This window comes from Rhynchophorus ferrugineus, unplaced genomic scaffold (genome assembly GCF_030347505.1).
Source record: "Rhynchophorus ferrugineus isolate W39M unplaced genomic scaffold, kcgeb_rfMv2 rfM9, whole genome shotgun sequence".
NCBI lineage: Eukaryota > Metazoa > Arthropoda > Insecta > Coleoptera > Curculionidae > Rhynchophorus > Rhynchophorus ferrugineus.
The window spans coordinates 6,211,428-6,236,307 of record NW_027472588.1 but is presented as its reverse complement, the minus strand read 5'-3'; the positions used below and the strand labels follow the sequence as shown (position 1 = coordinate 6,236,307).

The window sequence follows — 24,880 nt, the reverse complement described above, 5'->3', positions numbered from 1 at the left end:
TAGTGAGAGTTAATAGTTGTAATAATAAGCCGATCATATCTGAATAGAGCCGAATTGACAAACCTATCGTACCATTCTATAGTCTATTCAAAGTTATTTTGTACATACGTCATCTAAATTTCTGACGTCGCAATGTTGCCGCATCAACTCTGAGTTTTAGTACATTTTGACTTTGACATATAACAAAATTCTAATCTAAATAAAATGATTGAACAAAAATCAAATATAAGTTATCAAATATAATTTATTTTAACATTGTAGTACATCTAAAAACTACAGTTAATTATATAGCTACAATATTTTATAGGTTAGAGTTATAACTTCTTATCACTGTTGCCTTCAAGAATTTTGCATACGTCAGTCAACTGGACAACTTTGACAGGCTCTCGTGTTCGAACTAATCAGACAACATTGTGTCTCTTTTTAACTCTTAAGTTAGAAGCGTTTTTATGTGAGACATATTCCTTTGCATTCATTTTTATACGATGTAGTTTCTGGTCAAGCAAAATAATCACATATAGTAAAGATTAAGACAGTTAATAGATAAAGCGAGGATTTTAAAAAGGGATATTTACTAGTTAAAACTATTTTAAAAAATCGAGATCCTGATAGATTCAATTTCACTAGCCTTTAATATCGCCTAATGATTTTTAGTCACGAATCATTTGAAACAATAATTAATGAGAATTAATGGATATTATTATTTAAAATATTCAACTTTCGTTAAGGGTAAGTAATTTAGGGAGTTTTATAACGGAAACATAATTAACTTGAACGAATTATAGTCGAATTTCGACCACTGTATGACCACTGCTGATGATAAATACTTAAGTTTTGAATATTAAGTTTAAACAAAGTTTTTGTATCTCTTTAAATTAAGTGATAGCATGAATTTAATTTTTTTTAATGATTTTTTGTCACGAATCATTTGAAACAATAATTAATGAGAATTAATGGATATTATTATTTAAAATATTCAACTTTCGTTAAGGGCAAATAGTTTGGGGAGTTTTATAACGAAAACGTAATTAACTTGAACGAATTATAGTCGAATTTCGACCACTGTATGATAATAAATACTTAAGTTTTGAATATTAAGTTTAAACAAAGTTTTTGTATCCCTTTAAATTAAGTGACAGCATGAATTTAATTTTTTTTAATGATTTTTTGTCACGAATCATTTGAAACAATAATTAATGAGAATTAATGGATATTATTATTTAAAATATTCAACATTCGTTAAGGGCAAGTAGTTTGGGGAGTTTTATAACGAAAACGTAATTAACTTGAACGAATTATAGTCGAATTTCGACCACTGTATGATAATGTATGATATAATGTATGTAATAATGTATGATAACCACTGTATAAATACTTAAGTTTTGAATATTAAGATTAAAAAAAGTTTTTGTATCCCTTTAAATTAAGTGACCGCTTGAATTTTCGATAAAAAAATTATTTCATCAAAAACGATGAAGCGAGAGTTATACATTATACAGTTGTAAGACTATAAATCACAAATAAATGAAAAACTGAATATAATTTTGAACTGATATCCGGTATATTATCCTGGGGATTTTTATGGGACTTCTGTTTCTTATTAGACTATTACGGACAGATACGTATTAAAAACATTCCCAGGAAAAACCTCCTGGTCTAAGATAAAAAAAATTAAAACATTTAATTTCCCCTATTTCCAGACGAACTACACCCGCCACCTGGAGGAACTTGTCCAAGAAGCCGAACGGCGAACTTTAGTCGCCGTTAAGGACCTTCTGCTGGAAGATAATATCGTCAATGCCGTGAAATTAATGGAATGCTGGGAGGCGTACTTGTCCATCGGCGGTAAGTTTTGTTTATTTTCGACGAATATTGTCGTTTTTCCCGTTTTTTCATCGGCCGAAATCGGAATATGAATGTTTACCTCGATAGCGAATGAAAATTTCAATTTTAAAATAAATTAGAATGCGTGTCAGGGACAGACGGATGTCGGCTAATCCGTATTGGGATTTATCGCTCACGAATTGTTTAGTATTTCAATATTAACATCGCTATGAAGCGCGACACGAGCTATATATAGAAATGCGCGGTGTAACTTTATACGCGAAAATGTGTCAGATAACTATATTATTTTTTGTAATCAATATTTATTAGAACTGATAATTAATATTGAGGATTTCAACATTTTCTTGTGAACGTTACTAGTAACGTTGGGAACTAGTCTAGAGAAACAGTCGATAACCGCAAAACCGTCAAACTAGTCGATAGTAAAAAAACTAGCGATTGAAAATAGCAGTTACTATTTAAATCCAATGCACACTTCGACTGCTTTTATATCCAGCGATGATAATGCACCGTGTCACAAGTCAGTGAAATGGTGGTCGCCTCTTCAAATGCGGCCGTTCGAAAAGAGACATATATATATATATATATATATATATATATATATATATATATATACATATATGAAAGCAGCACTTTCGGCTTTAGTTTTCGGCGATTTCGTCCTTCAAACGACCCATTAACGCTATGTAACAGTCGCTGTTGGTGGTCCTTACTTTTTCAAGGTAGTTAATGAAAATTATTCCATGCGCATCCCAAAATACAGACGCCATAATCTTGCCAGCCGACTGTTGCGTTTTTCCACGCTTTGGAGCGGGTTCATCGTGTAAAGTCCACTCGGATGACTGTCGATTGGACTTCGGAGTGAAATGATGGAGCCATGTTTCATCCGTTGTCACATATCGACGAAAAATCTCGGGTTTATTAAGCTTAATCATCTTCAAATACCGCTCCGAATCATCAACTCGTCGTTGTTTTTGGTCAAAAATGAGCTCCCACTTTACACAGAGCTTTCTCATACCCAAACATTCGTGAATGATATGATGTACACGTTCAGTTGATATCTTTGGAGTGTCTGCTATTTCATTCAGTTTCAATTTACGGTCATTCAAAATCATTTTGTGGATTTTTTAATGTTTTCGTCGGTAACAACCTCTTTTGGGCATCCAATGCGTTCACCGTCTTCGGTGCTCATTTCAGCACGTCTAAACTTAGCATATCAATCCTTGATGGTTGATTTTCCTGGGGCAGTATCTGGAAATTCGAAATCATGCCAGGTTTTTTCACAATAACAAAAGTTGCTTCACTCAAAATGCTATAATTCACAAACTAATGATCCGACAGCTGTCAAATTTATACACGCATCTTTTGAGGGTTAGGGCTAAGTAAAACACATATGGATTTAATTCTAGTAGCGCCATCTATGCGTCAGGCTGGGGACTTTTCGTTGACCTGTTATTTTATATATTAACCAATGTCGTTTTGAACGTGAACCCATAACACCGTCACCGTAGATTTCTTCTGAGATTTCCGAGCGAAAAACTGAACCAAATTATACCATTAAGAGAGTTAATCACTTTCGTCAATTGCAATTAGTGTTTTGACTAGGTTGGAGTAGCTTATGGTGAATCGTTCACGAATCGAACACGTATCACGCTTTTTAATTATATATTGCGTTATACAAGCTTAACATAATCTTAATTCGTAAAATACATCAATATGTATTTCGCAAATTCAAATTAAATTAGACTACTTAAGAGCTAAAGTTAAGATTAAACCTTTATATACTATACAAGTTCATGTGGTTTGGTTTGTTTCAATCTTCTAATTTCCTACGTGTTGTCCAGTAGCTGTATTGCCTATACGTTGCTGTGATTTAGTAACCTTATTTCATGTTTCAAGGCCAAATCTTGAATAACTTTGGAAATCCATTTGTTTTCGAGGTTATCGTGAAGTTCTTCGTGGGTTACGTAGTGACAGAGTACATCTATTGGAAATTCCTCAAAGTTCTTCTGGATATCGCCGACCTGAATAGCTAATGGTAATCCGGATAAAAAAGCAAGAAGCAGATTAATGAGTGCCGTAAAAAATGTTAATTTCTCTAAAAATATACGCAGCAAATTGACGGTCAAGTCATAACGCTTCTTTATGATCCCCCGTTGCCTGTTGTTAACTTTTTACTTGCTCATACACCGTATGAATTTTTAATCGCATTTTCCTTTTTTAATTGAAATTCGGTGTTGCCGTAGAAGCAGTAAAAAAGAAACACGGTTTATTTGACCATTTATCGCAGACATCAAAAGGAAAGTAGCCAGTTTATGGCGTTTCCCAGTCATATTTTAAATGGGTAATGGGCGGTGGATTTTTTTTTGGTTGGGAAAAAAACACGAACAAATTGGGTTGGAGTTAATATCATATTCTCTTCCATGTTTTTATTACTTGAAATTGATATAAGGTCTTGATGGAGTGAGTTGAAAGGATTTTTTCCCAAAAATTCGAAGCTTCATTGCATACAGCATTTAAATGTTAACACTCTTTTACTACTACTTATACTACTTACTACTTATACCCTATGGTATTCAAAGTTTTTTTGTACATACACTATCAAGATGTTTAATGTATTGCCTATCGAAATATATAAATTCGTTTTAGAATCAGACAATATTTTCTTATTAGTTCCAACGCGTAAACGAATGAGCCTGTCAAAGTCGTCCAGTTGTTAGACGTATGCAAAATTCTTGAAAGCAATAGTGATAAGAAGTTATAACTCTAACCTATAAAATATTCTAGCTATGTAATTAACTGTAGTTTTTAGATGTACTGTAATGCTAAAATAAATTATATAACATTTTTGTTCAATTATTCTATTTGGATTAGAATTTTGTTGTACGTCAAAGCCAAACTGAACTAAAACTCCGAGTTGATGCGGCAACATTCCGACGTTTTGACGTCACAAATTTCGATGACACGTATACAAATAAACTTTGAATAGACTATATATCCATTTATTATTTCCCCCATATATAAATACAATGCATACAATCTGGCAACATTGTGATCTTTTTAAAAAATTGTTTTACCACCTCCCCTTTACCATCCTATAACTGTTGCACTTAGTGATAAATATATATCGAATGGTATTTTGATTTAACATTTTCATAGATTACTAGATTATTAACAATGTAAATAAAAAGAATTGCAAGGTAAAGCCGCCTTACTCTTAAGAGTGCAAAGTTTCTGTTGCAGTAAAGTCAACTATCGCTGCATCATATGCAGAATGGTTATTATATCTATTTTCTTTGTTTCAGATTCGAAAACCTATACATTAGAGGAGGAAGTTCAGTTATTTTTGAACAAAGTTAAAATGATCGAGAACCTGTTGATCCAGCTCTACTCGAAATGTAACAGTTCCGAGGAGTGCGTGAACATGCAGAATCTATTGAACAGATGCCAGCGTATTTACAATAGCGTTAATGAAGAGAAATCTCTAAGTGCTGGCGGGAGATTTGAATGGGTGAATTCCGTATTAGTAAAGGTGAGTTTAGTAAACTAACAAAAGCATACTGTTTCGAAACCGCATTGAAATGATTTTCCTCTTTTGTGATTTTTTTAGTTTGAAGCTTTATTGTGAAAAATCGGTACAATGTCTTTGTATAAAAGTATTGCTCATCGATAGCCTGTACTTTTTCCCATCTTTCATGCAGCACAGATCGGGAATTTTCAGGCAGTCAGAATTACGGATTCCATCTCAAAAGAACGATGCATCTTTTCTCTCTTTTAACCGCCAGTAATAATACGATGCAAAAAACCTTTTCAATTTGTCGTTGAAGCAGCTTTTCACTCATGATCAAACGTCTCTCAATGTGTCTCGCTGCTTCAATTCATACGGAACGAAATATCCAAGTTTTTGGATCATTCATATGTTCTTCGAGCGAGTGAAAATGGTTTCTTGATGATGATCGAATAATGCCTTCAAATCCTTGTCTTCAAATGTTTTTGCCTGTCCAGAAAGCTTTTTGTCTTAGGTGTCAAAATCAGCATAACAGGTCAATTGAAAAATCCCCGGCCTGACAGATAGATGGCGCTACTAGAATTAAATACGGATGTCGGATCATTAGTTTGTGAATTATAGCATTTTGAATGAAGCAACTTTTGTTATTGTGAAAAAAATTGATAAAAAATATTGATTTTTGAAAGGAAAAAATACAGTTGAAGCAAAAACTTGGCTTGATGCCGAGTTTCCGGATACTACCCCAGGAAAATCAACCATCAAGAATGGTATGCTAAGTTTAGACGTGGTGAAATGAGCACCGAAGACGGTGAACACAGTGGACGCCCAAAAGAGGTTGTTACCGACGAAAATATTTAAAATCCACAAAATGATTTTGAATACCCGTAAATTAAAATTGAATGAAATAGCAGACACTCTAAAGATATCAACTGAACGTGTACATCATATCATTCACGAATATTTGTGCAAAGTGGGTGCCACGCGAGCTCACTTTTGACCAAAAACAACGACGAGTTGATGATTCGGAACAGTGCTTGAAGATGATCAAGCGTAATAAACGCGAGTTTTTGCGTCGATATGTAACAATGGATGAAACATGGCTCCATCATTTCACTCCGAAATCCAATCGACAGTCACCCGAGTGGACTGCACATGATGAAACCGCTCCAAAGCGTGGAAAAATGCAACAGTCGGCTGGCAAGATTATGGCGTCTGTATTTTGGTATGCGCATGGAATAATTTTCATTAACTAACTTGAAAAAGGACCATTAACAACGACTATTGCATAGCGTTATTGGACCGTTTGAAGGACGAAATCGCCGAAAAAGGTCTCATTTGAAGAGAAAGGAAGTGTTGCTTTACCAAGACAATGCACCATGTCACAAGTCAGTGAAAATAATGGCAAAAATCCATGAATTGGGCTTCGAATTGATTTCTCATCCATCGTATGATGCAGATCTGACCCCCAGCGACGTAGGCCTGGGACTTTTCTATTGATCTAGTACGCTTCATGAAGCATAAATAACACACGGAAGAGTGAGTCTTCAACGTAAAGTTGGTTACAAATGTACCCGATGCGATTTAATACACAGCAACACCATCTATTGTAAATCCTTTAAAATTAATTTATATTATAAATACGTCTAATGTTAACGATTATTTCTAAAACTAAAAAAGGATCGATGAATATCTCGACTTAAAACAAACGATTACACTAAGGGATCGTGTTGAAACGACGCGACGTATATACACAATGTATCTTTCGTTTCAGTGTCTGCAGGAAGGATCCTGGCTTCTCGTCGATAACGTGAATCTGTGTAGCGCCGCGGTATTAGATCGCTTGAATGGCCTCCTCGAGCCAAACGGCACGTTGACGATATCCGAACGGGGTATGAACAAGGAGGGGAAGATGTTCGAGGTGAAACCGCATAGAGATTTTCGGATCTTTTTGACGATGGACCCAAAGAACGGTGAAATATCTAGGTAAGTTTTTATTTTCTCGTTGTTGTAACGTAATTAGATGTACAAATATGAGTCAGATGGCTCAGCGAGTTTTAGAGTTCGTCAAGATTCTTATTCACTTTGAATTTCAAGGACTCATTCCTGATATTACAATTAGAAATCTGTCGAAAGGTGTGTCGATCATGCCTCTCCGGTTTTGACTAAGAAAAACATTTAAGTCATTTACAATGGATAATTAAAAAGGATTATTCAATCTATTGAGCATTTTGCCCATCTCTCAGGCAATTTATGACTGTCATTCCAAAATATCTTCGAAATCCGCGTAGTGCCCTGCTTCATAGATGCACAAGATGCATAAAAATGTTGTATAAGACGGCACGTTGTCATGCTAAATCTCCTAATTATGTCTTTGAACGTATACCTGTATTTTTGGTTAATTCTTGGTGTTTGTGCACTTTCTAGACGTGGATTGCCTTCAAGAATTGTGAAACTACATTGAAGTCAGCCACCCATCTTTCTAACTAAATGTGAAGAGTCTTCATATACTATACAAATTTTTTTCAAAAATAAAGATAGAATGGCCGATATTCATATTAATTTACTTTAGTCTTAACTATCACAAATCAAAATACACATATGTCCATAAATAAAATAGCAGCATTTTTAGAAAAATAAACGATAAATGAATATCTTAACGAACCACAAAACTTATTGAACAGCTTCTTTGTTACATTAGGCAATAAATAAAGTGATTTTTTGTACAATTATAGATGTTTTAACAAGAACCAATATTTGAATGTTTTGAAATTGTAATCTTTGGAAGATGGTGAAAACTATATTAATATTTCTGTTCAAATTTCACAAGAGATTAAATAAACTAATTTTATAAGCAGCTTAATTTGTATCATTCTATTAATCACAAAACACTTGATGATAACTTTTTACTTATTCATTGTTTCACATCAATAAACGCTATTTTCAGAGCTATGCGAAACAGAGGCATCGAAATATACATGTTAAACGATCTAGAGGACACTACAAGCTCTAACCAGTACGATTTAAAAAGCCTCGTCGCTAATGAGGGCCTATCCAATCCCCAAGACATCAACACTTTAATCAAAATCCACCAGTTCATTTCGAGCTTGATTGTAAGCGACAAACCCAACCATACCGACATATTACGATGTTCCTCGCTGATTGCCAAGCAGATTGACCACAGTATCCCACTGGACGAAGCCTTTTACACCACCTGCGTCGAGGTATATTACAAAACGCGCACCTCGTCAGAATTCAACTGCAACAATATCCTGGAGGTTATCAGAGACGGAGTGAATCGATGCCTGGACGAGCGAGCAACTGACGAACGTGATCTGTTCAGTAAAAATGCGACCATCAGCACTAGGGATCTTCCCAGATGGTCGGAATATGTTAAAACAAAGTTCGAGATGTGTTTGTATAAAAAAGCCATGGAGGACTTTTCTAATAACTTCGATATAGCCAAGAAAAATCTGTATGATGGTGTAGATAAAACTAAAGTAACCGCGAACGAGTATATAGACACGTTGTCAAAGAAAGATCGGTTATTGGAGAGCAAGGATTTATCGGTTTGGTCGGATCTGGAGTATATCAAGCTCCACACCAAATTATTGGACGATATTGACTTCTATAAAGTAGCAAATCTCTTGATTAATAGCTATATGATGAGCTCTACAGATAATCTCGAACACAAGACCCTGCATCTTAGGAATATTATTCCAAACAAACAACTAGATGTATTTTTGAATTATTTCAGCAAATTAGCGAAAACTTGCGGTACTACCACGAATCGTTTACCATTAGACTGTAGATGGATAAATAAATATTCCCATGATGATGAGGACTCGTTTGATTCGATAAATTACGCCTTCCAGATCGAACTGCATTCACTACGAGATGAATTTGAAAGCACATACACAGACAGTAGGTCTTTATACAAGTCAGTATGCCTTGGATTTCAGAAAACCTCAACGAAAAGCAACAGGAGAATCAGCGAGTCATACCTGCTGAAGAATTCTCTGTTCTCGAAGTACTGCGATCTAAGATACCGTTATTTCTCCTTCTTGCACCAACCGCGCTTCAAAAACCCACCGAAAGGTGCCGACTGTTTTGTGAAGACTCTGGACTTGTTAAGTTGGAGACAAGCACTGCACTCGTTCCTCACCAACGTTTACATTGAGTGGTCTTGGGACGATCGAGATATAGCGAGAAAGCTAGACACGATGACTGTTTATTATAAATGGTTCTACAAGTACTCCATTAAAGGAATTTCCGAATTGTTGTCCTTAAATGTTCCGGAAGACTTTCAGACCATTCTCAATGATATAAACAAGGAAATTCATTATTTTTCGCGGGACTATAAGATATTCCACGCCTACAGGAAGCTAAACAACGTTCCAGAATCGTTGAAGTATATATGGCAGTTGTCAGCACTACAGGTCCTGAACAGCTATGATTTTTCGGATGCTTGCAACGATATATCAAGAATAATTTGTTATTTAGTCCAGAACAGAGATCAAAGACATCTTCTCCAGAAAATAAAACTTGCCGTATACTCGCCAAACGACAAAAACGATGACGTAAGCGCGATCCAGAACTTTAACGAACAGGACAACGATAAAAAAACGGATCTTGATGAAAGCGTGATGCAGATACTTCCTCTGGGAGACACCATGATACAGATGATGTTACTTCGCTTGATGGCTTATGACGAATCCACTTTTAAAACTGACAGCTTAAATAACACCTTGATTCCCATTGAATTGAGTGCGGCATTGCTCGACTACAAAAACAACGAAAACACGAGACTGACGCACGAAATCAGGAAAGGATTTTACTCGTCAGCCGTACGAAATGCCTCAGTGATGCCTGGGGTATTCTTAAAGGAAGAAACATCAAGTTCTACGTTTTTAGTTGCCGGTATTTGCCCGATGTATTCCTACTTGCTCAACAGGTTGTTAGATCGAGAATCCATAACGTTACAGAATTATAGAACCGTTGAAAAACAACGAGGATACGTTGGTTTGCTCATGTGGAAAAACATCTACGCCGTTTCGGACAAAAGCAACGATTTCCTGTAAGTATTTCCGGGTTCTTATAACATTAAATACGTCACAGTTCTCTGATTTCAGATCGATGCAAATCAAACTCGTGCAGGACCACGTCAATAACTTTCTGCAGCGTCTAGAAGAGGCTGAATTCAAAATTGGACACCCTTCCACGTCCAAAATAGAAGGAGTCTCCTCCATCGTAAACGGTTCCGTGTCAAAACTCGTCGAATTAATGGTAAAATTGACGTCAAACATCGGAGACACGGAAGACGAATGTTTTGAGGACACCATATGTCGTATAGCCGATTTACATATGCTTCTTGGGTACCTGGAGGGTTACTTTAACTCCGCCCTTCCCAAGGTGGATCCTCTCGCGAAGAAAGCCATGAAAAAGAATCATTTAAATTCGGTGATCAGCATGTTTAACCAGATGGCTGAAAGTTACCGATTAACAGCGAACCTGCTCAGTAACTACGAGAATTGTTATCATCCGTATTACCAGGCCATCAGAGATCACGTTAAATTGCTCGAAGATAAAGTTAGAAAGTACGGAGATGGCACAACTAGTGGTGTTAAGGCGCACCCTTACAGTTACGTTATCCAGGTAAGTCGCTAATTTAAAAGGTCTGAAGTATGCAAAGATTAGTATAATTCCGACATTAATTCGCAGACGTTAGAACTTGAAATGAAATTATAACTGGTAATTCAAAGAACAATATCTACGGTTTATTTAAGCGTTCCCCTTCAGAGATAAGAAACGGTAATGGTTTTTAAGCCACTGATATTACCCTTAAATATGGGGATAAGCCAGAAAGAAATTCCAATAAAACAACGAAAAACAAATAAGACAATCTAGCATAAAGTACATTGAAATGTAGCGTTTAAGATTCAACATTATATATATATATATATATATATATATATATATATATATAATAATAATAAATGAGACAGCCCTTCGATAACTATCATTCCATCACGCCAGGTATCATGATTACCTCTAAGACAAAAGATATATCGCAAAGGACAAAATCAGGGAAGTAAGAAAGTTGAAGAATCGATTCAAGCGTTAGGTTTTGCAAAGACTCTCTAGTTGTTATAAAAACAAAAACTTTCCTGTTAATCAATTATGGATATTTTTTAATGTCAACTTCTGTGACTTCAGTTATTAACAATAGAGATTCCAAATTAGTAGTGTGATCAAGTTCGAGCAGTGTATGATGAATAATTACTTTTTCCTCAATGCAATATAAGATATTCGTCTCTAATTGCCTTTTTTTGTGGTGAATATATCTTTTAAACAAAGTTTACACCAACACTCCCGAAATTTATGAGCCAAGTGAAATAAAACATAGGGTAAAAGGAATTCAAGTCATTTTAATCTAGAAGGCCAATTCTGATTACTGAAACGAGACAAGAACAACCAGGCTATATGGTACAATTTTGTGAACCCAATTCAACGGGCTCAATTATCATGTTACGATATCAAACACCCTCATTTTGTTGCGGATGCATTTATTTTAAACAATCACCTGTATATTCTTTGAATTCTAAATGCGACAGCTCCGACTTTATACATATACAGGCCATGAAGGTCAAAGTACCCTTCATGAAAGAAGAATTAGTGATTTTGCTCCAAAAGCTTTAATTTTAATTTTAATCATTTTTAAAATATGATTCAATAATGAAAACGCTCTCGTATAGTACTCCATTTTTACTAACTCTAACTTATCAATCATCAAACGGTCAGTTCTGGTAGCAAGCAAGCAAAAACTGCAAAAATTAACATTTTAAAAAACTATAAACAGATTGACAGTATAATTAATAGTCACTTTCAATTTTTAGCGAATCAGACACGCCTTCGATGGAGTACTCAACAGGAAACTTATCACCGATGCCCTAGACAACAGCTTGCTGGAAAACTTGAAATCTCTTTCGGACGTAAGCGAGAATCGCATCCAGCGAGCCGTCCGTCACATAGAACGACTTGAGACAAGTTTACCCAGTTTCGATCGCATCATACACGAATGGAAAACGTATCGCTGCTCTTATCCAGACATTGTCGAACCCCTATTAGCCAATGTGGCCCAGTTACGTTACGGCTTGCATCTGAAACTTTACTGGGCGAGGCGGGAACTCCTGAAATACAATCACAGAGTTCGGTTTAATTTGGATTTGGAGGAGGAATTAGTCCGACTCGTCTCGTTCCCGGCTTTAAATGAAACCACCACCGATATGGGCGACTACATAGACAACTACACGCATGGAAGTATAAATACGTTCATCCATAAGATTTTAGAAAAAGGCGATTATGTTAGAAAGAAGGAATATTTGAGGTAAATATTTATATTTTTTGTCGTTTGACAATAAAAATACAATAAAAAAATATTGAGGTTGGAAGTACCATGTTCCAATAGTTTTTTAATTTATCATTCCATAATTCATTACTATTTAACACATTTTTCATTCATTTGGCCAAAAAAGTTACAGTCAATAATCTGAAATTGTTACTTTACCAGTTTGGAGCTAAGCCAAAAAAACTGATGTTTGTTTTATTCACACCCACTTTCACACCACTTATTAACATAGAGTTTTCAAAAACCGAAATCTTTTGGCAATATATTACTAGACCTATATCAGGTACATTTGCAGCCTGATACTCAACAGAAAATAATAATAACAAAACTTATTAAACAGCCTTCAAAATTTTCAGATTACTAAAATGTGGCATTCAGGACTATTTCAATTACAACGTTATCAAAGCTAAGAATGGTGGAACATTGGATAAAACCATAATGGCCAAATTCAATAATTTATTGACTTGTTTTGTGAACTTATGGAATCAACAACGCGAACACGAGGAACAGGAACAGCAAAAATCTGCAAGCCTCTACCAGATAAAGTGAGTACTCATCCATAAAACTGAAGGAAACACACAACACTCTATACTTATTTCCTTTACAGAACCAAATGTGACGATAAATCCGAACAAGAACAAATCGATGACGAACTGAATGAAATGTTCACCAACTACCACGTTAGTGACTTCGCTGATTTACAGGATACTGGATTAACAGACAGTCCTCCTTCACCACCAGAAATAATTCCAGACAGTGTTAAAGCTATTACCGAAGATGATATACAGTATGTCATCGACCTGCACTCTGTCCTCCTCAATAACTTTACGAAATCTGAATGGATATCTTTGAAATTTGATAAGAATATAGTGCCGGACTTTACAACACCCCTACTAGAGAGATTCAAGATAGCACGACTGATAACCGACGAATACTCGTCCAATTTTAAGTATACGACGGATTTGAGTCTGTTTGGCAGTTTAAGCGTACTTTTAGATGGCGTACGACGATTCCTGGTTGCTGAAATAGGTCAGTTTTTATTTATTTTGAAAAAAAAATCAATAAGATGAACCTCTAACCAACTAGAATTTCAAAAACGTCACTTACTTTGTTTCAATTACAATTTTACAGATTGTACTACAAATACGAACAAAGATTTCTACAAGGATGCTGATGTAGAAGAAGTGAAGAACTGCTATCATGTTCTTGATGAACTAAAAGCTAAAGTCAAGGAGCTCTTGATGGAATGGCCAGACCAACCAACATTGAACACGGTATGTATAAAAATGTAACTCATATACTTTATACTGTCCATATTGTGCTGTGATAGTTTATCATATTACTAATATAAAAATAACTAATAATCAGGCGACGAAAAGATAGGATTATACGGAAATTGTTTCTAATTACCGCTGGCTATCACTTTCAATAAACTGTCTGCACAATTCTACTTTTAACGTATTTTCTTCGTATTTGACTACCGATTCATGGTTTAATAGCTATTTGAAATGAAATTGAACAAATATGTTATTAAAAATGTTGCCCATAGCTAGCAAAAACTGGTTCATTTTCGATGTTTAATTGAACAGTGTGAGTAGGAACATTATCCTGATAGGTTTTTTTCTATAGAGTCTGCTTTGGCGAATTTTTGCCTAAAAATATACAATAATAACTTAACTTGCTTCGAGATGAAACAATCAAGTTCAGGCCATATCTTAACCTTTATTTTGAATCAAGATTTCAATTTATCACTATAGTCCAATAAAACAGCCATTGCACGTCATTGACACCGTCGTATTGCCAAATTTATAAAAACGTAATATCCCTTTTAATTAGCATTACTTTACGCAAACATGTAACCAAATGGGTCTATAAAATTCTATTTGTATTGGTACTGGTCGACACTGTTGTTATATGTCAAGGTAAAAATAATAAAAAACTCTAACCTACAAACTATTGTGGCTGTTTAATTAATTATAGTTCATTAAATTAAAAGTCCTTCAATAAATATGCATTGGATGTACCATAATGTTAAAATAAATTATATTTTATAACGTTTTTGTTTCATTATTTTATTTACATTAGTATTTTGTTGTCAGAGTAAAAATAAACGAAAACCAAAATTTGGTGCGGCAACGTTGCACTATAAATTTTGATGACGTATATTGACTGTTTTATTGTTATGTTATGGGACACTGAAATGTATTTTTGTTTCAGTGATGTAAAACTCATCGCGCTGTAAAACTGTGTGTTTACATTTAACAAATTAAAACAAACTAAATCACGATCAATTTTTATTATCGCTTATGAGAGATAAAATGTTAAAATAACCTCAAATATTTAGTTCTTCTATTAACGAACAGATGTTCCTTCGGAAAGTTATTGAAACACGTAATACATATAAAGCGTTTTTTCCTCCAAATTCAAACCATATTAATGGTGGAACTACGGGAACAAAAGTGCCTATAGGGAGGCAATAATTTCAGAATTTTTTTCTCGCTGTACCACCGTTCGATTTTCATTATGTATGTTCCTTGAAATATATCCCAAACTGAAGCGTTTGCGATTGAAAAAAAAAACAAAGTCCTCGAAAGAAGTATTTTGATTACCTTTATGTACGCTGGGCTCTCCCAGCTACTCCAGGAATAATGCATGAGAAAAAGTGTAATATAAAAGCAGTAATATGGCTCAGTCCCAATATGAATTATGTAACAAGCTGTTGTATAATGTTATTCATATAAAGGAGGCCTTAGTTTAATTAAATTGTTATTTAAAATAGACCATAAAGCGCCACCCTTTTGATACATTATTTATTGTTTGCCTGGCCTTGCGATTGCTTAGTTGTTTTCGTTCATGTTGTTACGAAGCTCTCTTATTCTGATGTTTTATTTAAGATTTGTTAACGATTCGTCAACAGTTTTGTGTATTATTAAAGGGATTATACTGTGCGTCCAGTAGGAAAGTTCACATTTCAATCTTCATAAATAAAATAATAGTAATTGGCGTTATTACAATCATCATCATTTCAGGTTTCTTGTTATAAATACCCTTCAAATATTCTTCAACACTCCTCTAAACGAACACGTTAACGTGCTCCAAACTATTACTTTTGGGCTGTGTAAATCTCTTTGATATCTCTACCTACACCTCTTGTTGCTAACTTAGCCTTCTAATTGTTTAAATGAATTACAATCTTACATCAGATTGCTTAGTATAATCTTAATTTACAAATTAATTCATTGCTACTGTTCTGTTGTACTTGCATTAATCCACTAGCACGTCACTAGCGCACCACTAGACAGTACGGAATTAATACATCAGTATGGATTTCCCAAATTAAAATAAAACTAATCTACTTAAGCTAAAGTTAAGAATTCACTTATACACTAAAAAAGTTCGTGTTTGGTTCGTTTCAATCTTCTGATGTCCTGCATGTTGTCCAGTAGCTGCATTGCTTCCACTTTGCTGTGATTTAGCAAGCTTATTGTATGTTTTAAGGCGAAATCGTAGATCACGTGAAAATCCATTTGATCTCGAGGTCATCGTGCAGCTCTTCGTTAGTTACGTTACAATATTCATTGGTAATTAATCTTAGAACTTTGTTTTGGGTGCGTTGGATTACTATTTGGTTTGATGTTTTAGTGCAACCCAGTATTTGCATCCTATAGGTCCAAATTGGCTTTATGATTGACTGATAAACCAATCTCTTTAATTTTAGATCAACTTGAGATTATCTTCTGACTAACCAGTACAATTGCCTGACTTTGAGTCTAATGTACTCTGATTTTCTTGTAACATTGAGAAATCCGGCATCCGTCAACTGATATAATTAGGTTTTTGTCATTTCGCCGTAACTCAAAATTAACATGGACAGATGTGGAGCTATTAAGCTGTATTTTCCAGGCTTTAGTCCATTTGTAGATCTTATTGACCGTTACTTGTACTTTTTCTACAGCTTTAGATCTATGGCAAATGTTCCAAGTACCATTTGTTTTGTTGTTGAAATATCAGTAGTATAGAAGATACGGGAATGGTCCCAAGATACTACCCTGTGGGCCTTCTAAATGACAATTAACTTTCAAAAAATGTCACCGCCTAGAGAAAATTTCCAATATTGTTTGGAAAAAACTTTTTATTAAAAAAAAAACCTTTAAAGTTTGTGCCAATTCAGTTTATATGTAGATATACAATTTTTTCTTTATAATTAAGTTAATAATCGACAAAATTTGATTTTATTGGATCTGCAATAACTTCTTTTAAGCCAGAGATGACTTTTTTCAGAGAAAAATTGTTTTACTATAAGGTTTTGAATTTAGAAATAGAATTGTTCATTATTTCACAAATTATCTTTCAGATATTAACAGTAATTGATCGAATCGTCAATTTCGACATAACCAGTCCATTATCCCGGTTTTTGACCGGCTTCGATGTCCTTCTACAAAAATGTCACGAATGGGAACAGGTAGCACACTCTGGCATCAGTCTGATACACTTCTCGCCAAATCTTACACAACAAATAATATCCTGGCGGAAGATTGAGCTAAACAGGTGGAAGGATTTGTTGAACAGCACATTCCAAGAGTAAGTCCAATTTAATCGAGATATAATCGCTGGGCCAACTAATAAAAAACCATTTTGAACAAATAAGATCTTTTTCACATTAGGATTTTTTTATTAGCCATACCAGTGACTTTTCAATTGATACATTACCTTACCGAAACTTTCTACTACTCTGTATTTCTTCCAGTATGAAAAAATCGATAAGAAAATGGTGGATATACATGTACAACTTAATGACCCAGTATACGGTCGAGGAGAAAGTGTCTGAAGCCGATCTGATCGACATCCTCGAGAAATTCATCTCCAAATCTCCGCTGGCCGAGTTCGACAGCCGCCTGAATCTCATCTTTACGTTCCACCTCCACGCCATATTCCTAACGAAGACAACGCGCACCGAATCCTTCATCAACATACTCTGGAACGTGTACCACTACTTTACACAGTTCTCGTCGACCATTGCCCAAAAGGTCAAGGACGTACGAATGCCAATCGAGAAAAAATTAAGAGAATACGTGAAGATCGTAAGGTGGAAGGACGTCAACTACTGGTCCATCAAGGACACTGTTGATAAAACTCACAAGGCTTTGCATAAATCCGTGCGAGAGTTCAAGGTATGTAAAATTTCATGATAAATGTCTCTTTTTGCCTTATTACATTAATAAATAATCTTGAAAAATAGAGTTCCAAAATGCTTCTTTATTAATGTACAATATATTGTTATTTACAATCATTCTACAAACAAAACATAAAACCACATATATAAAATATAAATATGTAGCATAAATGTATGTAAACTATGTATTCATAAATTCAAAAAATAATTTCAAGATCGCGGCTAGAATGGCAAAATCAGAACGTTAAAAATTAGTCGAATGAAACTAGTAGGTCCGAAAGTAATAAGTGAAGTTACACAACTGAAGAAACAGTCGATAGTAAAAAGTAATGATCTCATGAATGAATGAATCAATCTCATTCCTCTTCAACTTTAATATTTAACTCAGCTATTGAAATTAATCTGTACTTAAAATAACACTTAAATTTAACTAAAACTAGATTAAATAAAAGTTACCGAAATTCCTAAGGATCAACTATTGCATCCGGATTGTTAATTTTCAAGGTTAGCTACATTAAAACATACAATTTTGACATTTTAATTTAATAACGCTTTATTAACGTTATTAACAATTTATTAAACAAATCCAAAATATTTTAACGTCTTTACGGATTTTTTTGTTTCTACTTCTGTTCATCATAAGAAATATATTGTTTTTAGGAAGCCATGCTACAACCTGTGACAACTTACTTATACAGTCCGTCAGCGGAGAACTCGATAGAGAGCATCGGCGTGTGGGACAGACCTCAACGCCAAAATCCCAAAGCTTATCATTATACGCTCGATCCCGACTCGTACCTCATTAAGGCTCCTAATAAGGACGTTCCCTTCCTCGCCAGAGCGCGAAAGATATGTAAAGAAGCCATCTCCGGGACCGAGTATCCCCTTTTGGTAAAAACCCTCGACGGTTTTATCACCGACGTCATCGAGACTAGTTCCCACCTGAGAAATCTTGAGGTAAAACAAATAAAACATAAAAATAATGCATAATCATAGATACAAAATAATCGCTATTGAAAAAAAAACAATTTTTTGATTTGGCCTACCAATTGATTTAGTTTTCTTCAAAACTATTATTTGATATCTTACTAATCAAATATCTTTTCGAATTAAAATTCCTATAAACGTCATTTACAGGAATTGTCTTCAAGTAATCTGTACTTAATCTAAGCATGGACTGCTTTTAAAGATGACTTAAGTGACAGAAGTCATTAAATTAATAAATCAGAATACCGAAGTCTTCTAGTATAACCGTTTCACCAAAAAAATTGATAGAAATTTCCTTCGACAAAATCTAACAGAGCATAACTTGATGCAGTTCCAACTGAAAGCTTCGTTTTCGTTTAGGTCGATCGGACTTTACCCAAGGAAAAACAGGTATCTCAGGCAAAAAGCGTCCTGCAACAGAAACACCGGGCTCTGACGGACCTTTTCCAAGCCCTGTCCAAGATGGGCCTCTCGTACAAGAAAGGTATAGTCGATGTGAAGCTGAAGCGTGTCTGCGAGAATTTTACCACGAGCCCCGTCAATTTGGCCGCCAGTTTCGATCATTTGATGCACAACAGATTGGACGAGAAAATTTTAACTGTTTGGGATTCGTGCGAGATGTATTATTACAAGTGCCTCGCGCGTTTCGATATATTGGAGAGGTCTCTGGTTAATCCCGCGAAGGATTTGGGCATGCCCAACATTGAGAGATGCAGAGGATTTGCTACGGAACTTTTGGTAAGTACATTTAAAGAAATTTTCCTAAAGATAATATATTATTCGATAAGGTTTATTGTTGGGCAAGATATACTTTTTTATTTTACCCTCTGACTGCCAACTGTTATCATATCTCAAAAAATGTATGCATAAGAAACGATTTTCATCCAATTAAGAAATAATACCATCTCATGGTAGTTCAAAGATTCCCATTTCAGTATTTAGTACCATCAAATTATGATTTTGTTGTGGCACGATTAAACTTAGTATAAATTATTAATTTTTTTTCCCATAAATAGGCTTTTGTTGATGATAATTTTATTATTTTGATCACTGTTTTTCAGACGTACTGCCAATACCAAAAGAAAAATCTAACCCAATCCACACGCTCGTACTACTATCTCCGCAGCTACAGCAGACTAATTCACGAGACTTGTCATAACTCAGACTACATTACCGTAGAAGATTTGACGGAAATCCAAGAAGCTATAGATTCAACTTGTATCGTAACGACACAAATCAAAACCATCCTAGAGTCTTGTTTAACGGAACAATCGATGGAGTCCTATTTGATCGATATACCAACGATCGAACCGACATATAACAAAATTCGGTACAGAAATGACGATTCTTGGCAATCGGCGATGAAAGACGTCGAAGAGATACACTCCGCTGTGAAGCGACTGTCGACCCAGCTAAGAAAAACGGAAAACAAGTTGCCTTGTGTCGAACACGTGCCTGTCCAAGTTCGATTTTTACCTCAGAACAACAGAGCTCAAATGTTCGATGATGTAAAGACGTTACGTGAACATTTAAGTGGCTTGAGGGTCGTCATGTATCCAATTTCTGTGACAAACACCATCGATTGGCTGATAAAAACGTTCGATAAGATAATGGAGAAGAACGACGGAAATGTGGAGGACCGACACATTACTAACGCGGACACAATTTTACAAGAATCCAGTGACTCTATCTTAATATCGATTCAGAATATTTATAAGAAATATCGCGGTCTTAACTTGAACAAAAGCTTTGATGAAGATACTGATGAGGCCATAAGAGAAAATCATCTGAAGTCCTTGATAATGGAGAACCTGGCGTCCGATGTATCTTCATTAGACTTAAATAACATACTGAAACATGTGGAAGAACTAATCAAAGTTCTTCTTGGCGATGCAGCACAACCCACCGAAAGATTAAAATCAATGGCGGCACAATATCTCCCACTTTTGGATCAAGTGTTGCAACTTACTCATTATTTTATTACCCAACAAGTATGTGCATATCGCACCACTTGTAAGTTAACATCAGTAATCCTAAATATATTCAACGATTTATCAACAAAAGTAAGTACTACTTTGTTATATGTTATTGCAACCCAAAAATAATGTCGTTTTTCAAATAACATAGTAGCATTTTCTCTCTCGAAAACAATTTCAACTGAAACGAGGACTGGTTCAAGAACGACCAAAAGTATTATTTTTTAGTTATTTTATCACTCAAACTTCAAGGTACTACTAAAATTGTTATATATTTATAGGGTTTTTGCATACCTCCCGAGTTGAGTGAAGAAATGGACAAAGAAGGCATCAGTAAACCCTCTGACGGTATGGGATTAGGGGAAGGACAGGGTGAGCGTGATGTCTCGGACAAAATCGAATCTGAAGATCAATTAGACGATGCACAGCCGGCTGGGCAAGAGAAAGAAAATAATGAGGACCCCGATTGTAAGGAAGAAGATAAAGGAATAGAAATGAGCGAAGATTTCGATAGCAAATTACAAGTGCGTTTCTCTAAAACGGCATATACAATGAAGACTATATTGTTAACGTAATTTTTAGGACAAAAAACCTAATTCAGACAGTAGTGATGAGGAGAGTGACAATTCCGATGCTGACGAACAAATGGGAGAAACCGAAAAAGGAGCCGATCAAGTGGACCAGGAAATCTGGGGAGACAAGGACGACAATCAAGACGAAGATGGTAAATCATTCACATCTCCATTACAGCTCAAAGTTCATGATTTTACTCTTTCAGAATCAGAAGAGAATAAAGATGATGGCACCGGAGGGGAAAAAGATGGTGAAGATCAATTGGGCGCTAAGAATGAAAATTCCAAGGACAAACAAAAGAAACAGCCAGACAAGGAGCAAGGTGAATCGTCGGAGAAAAAGGACGACATCAACGAGATGAAGGAACCTGAGTATGACGAACAGCAAGTCGATCCGTATCACGGAAATCAACCGGAACTTCCGGAACCTGAACCCATGGACTTACCCGACGATTTGCAATTGGACGAAGGAGAAGAAAACGACGGTGAAAAAGCCGAAGAGAATCCATTTGATATCGATGAAAATAAGGACAGCATGGAGGAGATGCCCAAAGATACTGGCGAAGACGACAGGCCAGATAAACAAAGCGACGAAGTTGACGAATTTAGTAGCGACGAAGAAGATACTAAAAACGATAACGAAAACTTGGACCGTGAACAGGTGGAAAAAGATGAAATAATGGAACAAGATCAAAATAAGGGTAAAGATATGGAAAATGAGCCAGCTGAGGAAGATCCTGAAGCCAGCGAAGAGAACCAAGAAAGCGGTTTGGACGAAAATGTCACCAATCAGGAAAATGTTGAAGCCATGGAAACTGATGATGCACAAGCCACGGATAAGGTAACTACCAGATGCAGTTGTAAACACTTCATTTAACTTTTTTTCCGCCCTTACATAGACACAAGCATCAAACAGCGAGAACATGAAGTCCAACCAGCCGATCGACGAACTGAACCAAGAAGATCGACCAGATAAAGATGGAGTTGGACAATCTCAAATGGAAGAAAGTGATACTGGTCACTCAGCACAGACCAGTGCGGCTGATCAAGTAAAAGGTTCAAACATGGAAGAGGAGGTACCGCAGAAGAAGAAAGAAAAACCGGGCGTTTCTGATTCAAAGCGCAGTTTAGGTAACCACTGTAATAACCTGTGATAACATAGATGTCAAAAAATATTGCCTATTTAACAGGCGACGTAGACCAGCCTGTCCAGAAGAGGCTGAAGACTATTGATAGTCAAACTGAATCAACCGACAGAGACGAACAAGACGATGATAGAGCCCAAATGTATGAACATATCAAAGATGCCAGTGAAAAGACAAAAACTCAGGTAACATGAAAAACAAATCTCTTCAAGAAGATTGTAAAAACATTCAAAAACCTGTTGATATCACGCCTGGTTTCCTTGTTATAATCATTGCAGCAATGTGACCGCCATCTTTCTTTTGTAGTCAAAATTATTCTTGATGGTCTTTTATATTAACCCAATACTAAATAGTACTGAAGCATTTCTAACATAAATATATTTATCACATTTCGTATCTTAGACTCTAGATACAGCAACAAGAGAACAAGCTGAAGAACAAAAGAAAACCGTCGAACCGGGCGAGGAGGCTGAAGACAACGACGAAAATATCGAGGGAACCGAAAATGTCCCTGAAGAAGATGAGGCCATGGACGTAGATGTGGCTGAGTTACGAAAAGACTTGGCGGCCAAGACTGAGGCTAACAAAGAAATAATCAAAAATAAAGCCCAACATCCTGAAGGTAACTTTATTATTCTTAATAGAAAATAATTTTTAATTCAATATATTTTGTTTAAGGTGATATAGTGGATGATGTTAAGGAAACTGAGATTGAAGGCGAAATTGTACCAACGAATACAGTTCCAAGGGGCGATGAATCATCCTATCACACTCAATTTGAGTTACTGAAAACCTATGATGGTAATATAGATGAAGAGATCAACAACCGTAGGAAGGAAGTTGAGGAACAACTATCCTCTTGGAAAACCTCGCCTGTTTCAGCTGAGGCTGAAGTGGCCTGGCAAAGGATATCGTCGATCACCTCAACCTTAGCCCAAGAGCTATCTGAGAAATTAAGACTGATACTGGAACCTACTCAAGCGAGCCGTCTTAAAGGGGATTACAGGACCGGCAGAAGGATAAACATGAGGAGGATCATCCCGTACATAGCATCTCAATTCCGGAAAGACAAAATATGGATGCGACGAACCAAAGCCTCCAAACGAGAGTACCAAATCGTGCTGGCCATCGACGATTCCTCCAGCATGGCCGATAACCACTCCAAGGAGATGGCATTTGAATGCGTGTCCCTCATATCGAAAGCCTTAACGTTGCTGGAAAGCGGACAGTTGGCCGTCGTTGGTTTCGGGGAAACCACGGAGGTACACCATAAACTCACGGAACCGTTCACGGAAAACAGCGGCGCGCATTTGCTACAAAAGTTCCAGTTCAATCAGCAGAAGACCTGCGTGGGAGAATTGCTGAGTTTCGTTACGGAGATGTTCGCGCAACAAGGCGCCCCAGCTTCCGTAGCGACCGCCAAGCTGCTGCTCATAGTCAGCGACGGTAGGGGCGTGTTTTCCGAAGGAAAAACCTTCGTCACTCGCGCGGTGAGAAGAGCGCAGCTTCAAAATATTAACACCGTGTGTATCATCATAGACAGCCCCGAAAACAAAAACTCCATACTGGATATCAGAACGACAGTCTTCAAAGATGGCAAGTTTTACGGGATACAAAACTACATGGATGAGTTTCCGTTCGCTTTCTACATTATCCTGCGGGACGTCAACACTCTTCCCAGGGTGTTGAGCGATGCTTTGAGGCAGTGGTTCGAAATTGTTACCTCAGAATTTACTATCTAATTATTTAAGCTTAAAGGTTACTGTTCCACGTGTATTGTATCTGTTTAATTTTATTATTAAAATAAATGTGAAACAAAACCGTTGTTTTAATTTATTTCCCCTTTCCTTATATAGCGTATTCAATAAGTTCCCATAAGTGAAAAAAGAGGTTTTGTGATTGTAAAAATTGTTTTATTTTGCAGTATAACTTCCATCGACATCAATACACTTATACCAAGTATCCTTTTGCGTCAGTTTATTGATTCTTTGTTCGATTAAAACCGTTTTACATGGCATAAGTTTTTTAGAGTTTGGAAAAGAAGAAGTGAAGTGAAAAGTGAAGACATGGGATTTGAATTTCAAACCGAGAGAAATAATCAAGCGAGTTTGCTACCCCTAAGTATAACCCTCAACTAATTTGAATCAATCATTAAAAAATATCGTTACAAATTCACGATCGAATGACTTGGCTTTAATGTAGCCCTGGCTATCACTTGTTTTGATCAATGGCACAAGGCCTGTTTGACTAACATTTCAGGCGTTATGAA

General features: G+C 35.9%; 1 protein-coding gene across 1 annotated transcript in view; it reads left to right on the top strand.

Annotated features, from left to right (window-relative positions):
• The window catches only part of LOC143201981 (midasin), a 216,725-nt gene extending 192,294 nt beyond the window's left edge, over positions 1 to 24,431 (top strand). Inside the window, exons 19-39 of the mRNA XM_076413235.1 lie at positions 1,701 to 1,845; positions 5,151 to 5,377; positions 7,125 to 7,336; positions 8,298 to 10,427; positions 10,483 to 11,005; positions 12,247 to 12,737; positions 13,115 to 13,303; positions 13,366 to 13,787; positions 13,890 to 14,032; positions 17,113 to 17,339; positions 17,506 to 17,929; positions 18,592 to 18,888; positions 19,279 to 19,656; positions 19,980 to 20,981; positions 21,176 to 21,418; positions 21,477 to 21,618; positions 21,673 to 22,307; positions 22,366 to 22,597; positions 22,657 to 22,796; positions 23,014 to 23,233; positions 23,290 to 24,431. Of these exons, the coding sequence (XP_076269350.1) occupies positions 1,701 to 1,845; positions 5,151 to 5,377; positions 7,125 to 7,336; positions 8,298 to 10,427; positions 10,483 to 11,005; positions 12,247 to 12,737; positions 13,115 to 13,303; positions 13,366 to 13,787; positions 13,890 to 14,032; positions 17,113 to 17,339; positions 17,506 to 17,929; positions 18,592 to 18,888; positions 19,279 to 19,656; positions 19,980 to 20,981; positions 21,176 to 21,418; positions 21,477 to 21,618; positions 21,673 to 22,307; positions 22,366 to 22,597; positions 22,657 to 22,796; positions 23,014 to 23,233; positions 23,290 to 24,353 (9,486 nt within the window). The 3' untranslated portion in view covers positions 24,354 to 24,431. The remainder of the gene's footprint in view (positions 1 to 1,700; positions 1,846 to 5,150; positions 5,378 to 7,124; positions 7,337 to 8,297; positions 10,428 to 10,482; positions 11,006 to 12,246; positions 12,738 to 13,114; positions 13,304 to 13,365; positions 13,788 to 13,889; positions 14,033 to 17,112; positions 17,340 to 17,505; positions 17,930 to 18,591; positions 18,889 to 19,278; positions 19,657 to 19,979; positions 20,982 to 21,175; positions 21,419 to 21,476; positions 21,619 to 21,672; positions 22,308 to 22,365; positions 22,598 to 22,656; positions 22,797 to 23,013; positions 23,234 to 23,289) is intronic.
• Positions 24,432 to 24,880: the final 449 nt, after the last annotated feature.